The 6695-nt window shown below is 32.7% G+C and overlaps 1 protein-coding gene across 1 annotated transcript; it reads left to right on the top strand.

Annotated features, from left to right (window-relative positions):
• The first annotated feature begins 678 nt into the window (after positions 1-678).
• Positions 679-6491, top strand: LOC105332659 (uncharacterized). Its single transcript, XM_066078900.1, has 5 exons — positions 679-1061; positions 1564-1751; positions 2179-2359; positions 2758-2963; positions 3525-6491. Exons 1-5 carry the CDS (start codon positions 758-760, stop codon positions 4698-4700), a joined length of 2055 nt encoding a protein of 684 aa, XP_065934972.1. The 5' UTR covers positions 679-757; the 3' UTR covers positions 4701-6491.
• The last annotated feature ends 204 nt before the right edge of the window (positions 6492-6695 follow it).

The raw sequence follows: 6695 nt of genomic DNA on the forward strand, positions 1-6695 counted from the left end.
TTATAAAATTTGATCGTAAACTATAGCTGACTGTCATGTATTCAAAAACAATTTTTTTAAAAACAATTAACGATGGAAAAATATAGTTTGAGAGATTTACTACGAATACATTTGTCGGTACTAGTTTATTTTCATTAACCATAATTCACATTCTTAATCTAAAGTATATATCATTCTCTACATTACAGAACCATAAAAAAATCTATTACTGACTATGATTTTCAAATAGCGTCTTTGTCTTTGACAACAATACGGATCAATATGATCGTGCTTGATCATAGCTGATTTTTTTTTTTCAAATTACATGAATTAGCGTTTTAAATTTCTAAAATAGGTCTATATAAAAGTATAGTTTACACACTGTACACCTGAAATTTATATGTGTAAACAATATTCTACGAATCGTAAAACCATATATAATAAAGATACACCGTGCCATTTTATATTATATATTATTTATATCTAGCATGACAATAGTGATATGCAATATAGAATATTTGAGTAAGTAGTTGTTTTTGGGGTTTGTTTTTTTGTTTTGTGTTTTTTTGTTGGTTTTTTTTTTTTTACATACACATTATTACTGGTCGTTTTGGTTCAATCCTTAATATTACTTTCGCTTTTTGCATATGCCGATCTTAAAAATTACTTAACCGACTCAAACAAATTTATCCAATCAAAATGCAGTATTAGTTGTCCTCGATATAATTTCCTCCATGAAGCCCGATTGAAAACAGTTGCCGTCTCCATATTATTTACAATGTCAAATTACAAAATTGGTGTGAATTTAAGAGTGACAGAAAACAGCAACCAAGGAGGGAGGAAGTATATGGAAGACAATAATTCTATTCAATTCGTAAAAAATGAAGAGGGTGGATATGAATTTGCATACTTCGGGATTTTCGATGGGCATGGCGGTTCCGAAGCGTCAAAGTTTGTCCGTGATAATTTATTGACCCAAATCAAGAAATATGATTACTTCTGGAACGGTGACGATGACCAGATTTTAACGGCAATTAGGAATGGCTTTCTTGACACGCAAGAGTTAATGTGGAAAGAAGTTGGTAAGATAATTTTGAACTCCGCGGTCACCACGGTATTTTCATCGATTATATAATATCTCGGGCGATTTTGCTCAAATTAATTGATGTATATATCGTATTTATTTGCACGATAGTTTATTTTATGAATTTTCTTGAATATTGTTTGTATAATTTTCAAATAAAAGTCTATCTGAAACGAATGAAGTTTCAATCGCGCGCGAGTTGGTTTTGTGGGGCCACTGGGGGGAAATTTCTAATTAGAACAATTGTAGCTATTGTTTTCTTCAAAAACTGGAAGTTATTTTTAAAGTTTATCCTCTGAAAAAGAACTTTTTCGACACATAAGATTTGATATTCAAGCTGTTATTAGAAAATTCCTTTATACATGGAAATAAACTCAGATTGCCTCAGCAGAAATTCTAATAATAGAATGATGAAACCCCAATGTCACTATGATTAAATACACAAAGTTCTTTGTGTTAATTATTTGATGTCACTCAGTTTTGTCTTTTGATATTTGTAGGTAAATGGCCAAGAACAGCTAGTGGTCACCCAAGTACCTCAGGAACTACAGGCAGTATAGCTATAATAAAAAACTCCAAGTTATACATTGGGCATGCCGGAGACTCTGGCGTTGCACTTGGGTATGACCAAAACAAGAACTTTGATGAAAGAGCCCCTTTTCCCTTGGCAGGGACGATGCTCACGACAGTAAGATTATTTTTTCAATTAGGCCAAAAAAAAAATAATGGCTTGTTTCCCCTTTCCCGCTAATAAAGTAGTGTCGGTAGGTCAGATTTATTTTTAAGGCTGAGTGTTTATTGTGTAATTTTGTGCAAGTGACCAACAAAATCGGTGAGAATTTTACAGAAGTGTATGCTGAAAAAAGATAAGTAAGACTTTCTTTAAATATCTTAAAGGAAACAAAAACTGATACAATTTCAGTAAAGTTGAACACATTGGTGTCTTTCATTATTGGTGGAAATCTGAATCATCAGAATGGTGACTAACAAATGAGCTTCACTGATAATAATTTAATAACTATTTAGTATAAAAACCACTTAGATTTTAACTGTCATTCTTAAATTCATCATTTAATATTACCAGTCAATTAGATATTGATTGAAAACTTTTGCAGGATCACAAGCCTGACAGTCCAGAGGAAATCAAGAGAATCGAGAGAGTAGGAGGTCAGGTGGTGGCTAAAGCTGGTGTCCAGAGGGTGGTGTGGAACCGCCCCAATATAAGCAATAAAGGTCCAGTCAGGAGGAGCACCCCTATTGATAAGATCCCCTTCTTAGCAGTAGCAAGAAGTTTAGGTACGCATCATATCAAATAGTGTTATTTTTTAAAAGCAGGCTACAGAGAACCATCAATTATTTGTGGAAGAAAGATGCTAGAAGGATAGGAGATTTGTTTAACTATAACAAGTGAACATTCTTTTATTTTATGAACTTGTACCAGTAAACAAAACAACTTACAATGATTAAGAACTTACTTGTTGCTAAAAGAAAGAACACTGTTACTTTTTGCTCAAAAAGTTAAAAATATTGAATCAAAAGTAACAGAAAAGCAAATGGGGTGCCAGACCAATGTCGAATTGATGTGTCCAAATTGGACATTGTCCCAATTGATAGAGAAAAATAAACTATACCCAAATTTTTTTGTCCCAATTGGTAGAGGAAAAAACTATATCCAGATCTTTTTCTTCCAATAGGTGACTTGTGGAGCTTCAACTATCAGAACAATGAGTATGTTGTCTCCCCTGTTCCGGATGTATCCGTACAGGAGTTGGATCCAGCTGTCCACAAGTGCCTGATCCTTGGATCAGACGGCCTTTGGAACGTGATGACAGCAGAGTCAGCAGCAGCCATAGTGGCAGATCTGGAGTACCACTTTGAATACAAAGTTATCCATGATCCAGTATGTATCTACTCCACATGTTGAGTTCTTTAGATTAACTTAGCAGTGCGACTTATATATGTATTGTTTTATTTCAAGTAATGCTTTTCTTCTTCTTAATTGTGTGATATGAATTTATGTATATTAATACAAATAGATTAGGTGAGAAATAGTCTTTTCATATGTTTTATTACTCTTGTTTCAGGATCCAGATGTATTGGATTATTATTAGAATTTAATGATGACAATGAATTATTACAAAGATTATTAAATTCAAATATTCAGGTTTTACAAATAAAAACCTCAGAAATGTTTATTAACATTTTATATCATTAGTAAGTAAGTAATTGTTTATTATAGTGACATTGTGCATGACATTTATATTATACAAAGTATATGTCAAATAATTATTATTATGTGAAGATGAACAATGGAATTTGAAAGAGTTGTCACTCTTTGATAAGTGAATTAAGCAAATATTCCAGCAGCTGCTTTGACAAATAAAGACTATATAGGTCCCAGGATGCTTTTAATTAAATTTCCAGAAACAATTATAACTTGTTCTTTTTCTTGTGTTTACAGAATGTACCAGTGTCATACTGGATAAACCCAGCAGAGAAACTTGTTCAAAAAGCCTTGAGAACATGGAGGTCAAAACTAATGAAGGCTGACAATACAAGTTGTATAGTGGTTCTGATTGATCCACTTGGGCCCAGAAAACTCTCCATTCTCAAGAAGAAGAGAGATGAATTCTTCCAAAAGGCAAATTTGGAGAAAACCGTTGCTTCTCCTAGAGTTTCGCCAAGGAAACATGACAACGCTGCTAAACCGGAGGCAATAAAGAGTGAAAAGGATGAAGAGAACAAAAAGAAATCAGCCACAAGTCGAGTGAATTCACACAATGTAATAACACCCAAAACTGTTGTCTCTCCTATCTCAACTGAAAAATCGAAACGGTCATCGATATCCCCTGCACTTAACTCTGAACTTGATGACAGTGTGCAAGCCAACAGTGTCCATTTCAAAGCAAAATTTTCACAAGGAATGATTACCAAAGAAAAGCTCAACTTCAGCTGCACCAATGTATTTGCAAGATTCCACGGAAGCAAATCTGACTTGGATGTCCACACTTCCACGCAGGGTGTGCCAATCACAAGGGCTAGACACCACTCTGGAAATGTGATCTTGCAGTCACAAAAACTTTCAAAAACCTCCGATCAAAACCAGAAGGTAACCAAAAATAACCCAATTTTTACAGCGTCCTCTTTGAAAGACCTCTCTGTGCTGACAGACAGCCTGAAACCATACCAGACAAATCGAGTTCACTTAACAACGGAGAAACACGTGAAAAGAGTGGAAGTTCCAGTGTCGGCTTGCAGCTTGAAAGACATGCAGAATTTCTTGGATTGCAGCAAGAATGAAATCAAAGTGCGGACGAACAGTGATATGAATCAGCAGAGGACTCACAAGAAGGAATCGGTGACGAAAGATCAGAAACCTGGTGCCGCCATCAAAAGTGATTCCGCTGAATCTGGAGGACATTATTTGAGGAAACACACCATTAGTGCAATAGACAACGGCAATAAAAAGGCAACCTGCGTAGCATCGAAACTGAGAAAAGTAAAACAAAGATCATTAAGGTGTCGAGGACAAGTTGAAAACAAGGTGAAGGCGAGCATGTCTACAATCGCTGGTGTCAAGCGGAAAAGAAACAGTAACGAAGAGGCACATCAACCAAAGAAGACTTGTCGAAGATAGTGCTAAATTTGTTTTATGTCTAGTTGTATGGTTGTTTTCTTTCTCTGTTCTTGTTATAAACTGTCAGTGCACAAAACATCTATGCATTTGCCAAATTTTTTATTTTCACATTTTTTTAATGTCATAGGAAATTTTTTAATACTCAAATATTTCTCCTTACAAGAAATTGAAAGGGGAAATGATTGTTTTTTCTTTCACTTTTGTTTTTATTTATTGATATTTTTTTTAACATTCAGATTGCATCAATCTTCATATTTGTAGCATATCTTAAATATCCAATAGAAAAACATCCTTTTAAATTTTAAGTTATATTAACTAAGTATTAAGAAATGTTTGCTAATATGACAACAGATGAAGGAAACATCAATATGTTATTTTTATCTAATCATTCATGGCAGCAATATCATATGTTAGTGTGTATTTTTATCAAATAATGGCACGTCATAATTTTAGTATGTAGCAATTCATCTTCATAGTTTAATCCATATGTGTGTAGAAAGAGCAATTTTTTATGAAGTCTTTAATATATGCAATTTAAAAAGTACAAACAATTTTAATATTAAGTTTTACTTTTCAGAGTAAGAGGCCTTTTTTTTTTTTTTTTAAAGAATTCATTTGAGGTGTTTCATTTTTCCTTCTTTTGCCAATAATTTCAATGTTGACTTTTTTTTAAATGAAATTGATTTTAAGAAATTTAAGTTGTGGTTCTTATGAAATTTTATTTATTTTACACATGTACATGTTACAAATACAATTAAGTTGAATGAAATTTTTTTTAACAAAAGTTTCATGGTTTAGATAATCCTGCTCATTTAGTTTACTTATACATGATTTTTTGTTTAATGATAGATTAATTATTGCTGGGTGTTTTTTCTTTGTTAAATGCAAACCAATATCTTTTCTTGATTTGATTGATTTTGACTTTACAAGTTGTGTGCTAGGCTCATAGCATCACAAAATTGTGTTAAATTTGTCAATCTTTGCATATAAATCGGTCCATTTTCTTTTTACTTCTATTTATGTTCTTATCCTTTTCTGAACAAATTTGATGCTTGACTGATAGCTATTTAAGATAACATTTTATAGGTTATAACTAGTAATTGCTTGATGCTTAAAAATGTGAAAGATGTGTTTTTATTTGAAATTCCTGCTTTTACTTAAGTAGAGCTTTCTCTCTTGTTGCTTCTTCTCAGACAAATTGTTGTCTTATGAAATTTCACATTTTCTGTACCCACCAAGGAAGACAAATCTTGTATGCCTCAGGTTTCTGATGTATTATGGAATTTTGCTACATGTGAAAATTTAAGAATTAACTTTTTGCCATATTTGTTTCAGTGAAATCTTGCTTAAAGGGTAAATCTGATAATTAGAAATAAAAATCAGATAGAACACTGATAAACGGTCTGTTGATAATACCAGTAAAGCCGTCTGGTAAAATGTTTGAATAAAAAAGCCAACCAACCTTATACTGATATGAAAAAAAAAATTTAATTGTTATTTGATGAGTAGAAAATGTAATGCAAAAGTATTATTCATTTTATGCCATTTTCAGAAGCAAAGAATATTGTACTTTGAATTGCCTTTTAATGTTGTAAATACTGATTTATGTGTACAGTGATCAGATGGTAAAATATTTTCAAATGTTCACAAGTTGAACACTTCAGGGATTTTTTGCTTTCATGAACAGTATATTTTCATGTGAACAAATTCATATTGTAGATATATATGACAGTGATCAACAAAACCATGTACATAGTGTTGAAACAATTAAAACCTATTTTATAATGAAAACATCTTCATTATTATTATTACGGATCTTACGCGTGTAATTTCCATGTTGGTAGGCAGAGCCCTTGTAAATGCATGGGGGGGGGGGGGGGGGGGAACTTATTCCAGTTGTGTGCATTGAATGCCATTGATTAACTTTTTTCACAGAATCACAAATAACCGCGTATTTTCATTGAATTCCCCGTTTTAGCGGAAATGAAATCAAGA

This window comes from Magallana gigas, chromosome 3 (assembly GCF_963853765.1).
Source record: "Magallana gigas chromosome 3, xbMagGiga1.1, whole genome shotgun sequence".
Classification (NCBI taxonomy): Eukaryota; Metazoa; Mollusca; class Bivalvia; order Ostreida; family Ostreidae; genus Magallana; species Magallana gigas.

Excerpts from the sequence above, each read along its gene's own strand:
- LOC105332659 (XM_066078900.1), top strand. The coding sequence starts at position 758 with ATGTCAAATTACAAAATTGGTGTGAATTTAAGAGTGACAGAAAACAGC. Across the intron at positions 1,752-2,178 it reads CAGGGACGATGCTCACGACA|GATCACAAGCCTGACAGTCC; the intron begins GTAAGATTATTT and ends AAACTTTTGCAG. Across the intron at positions 2,360-2,757 it reads AGCAGTAGCAAGAAGTTTAG|GTGACTTGTGGAGCTTCAAC; the intron begins GTACGCATCATA and ends TTCTTCCAATAG.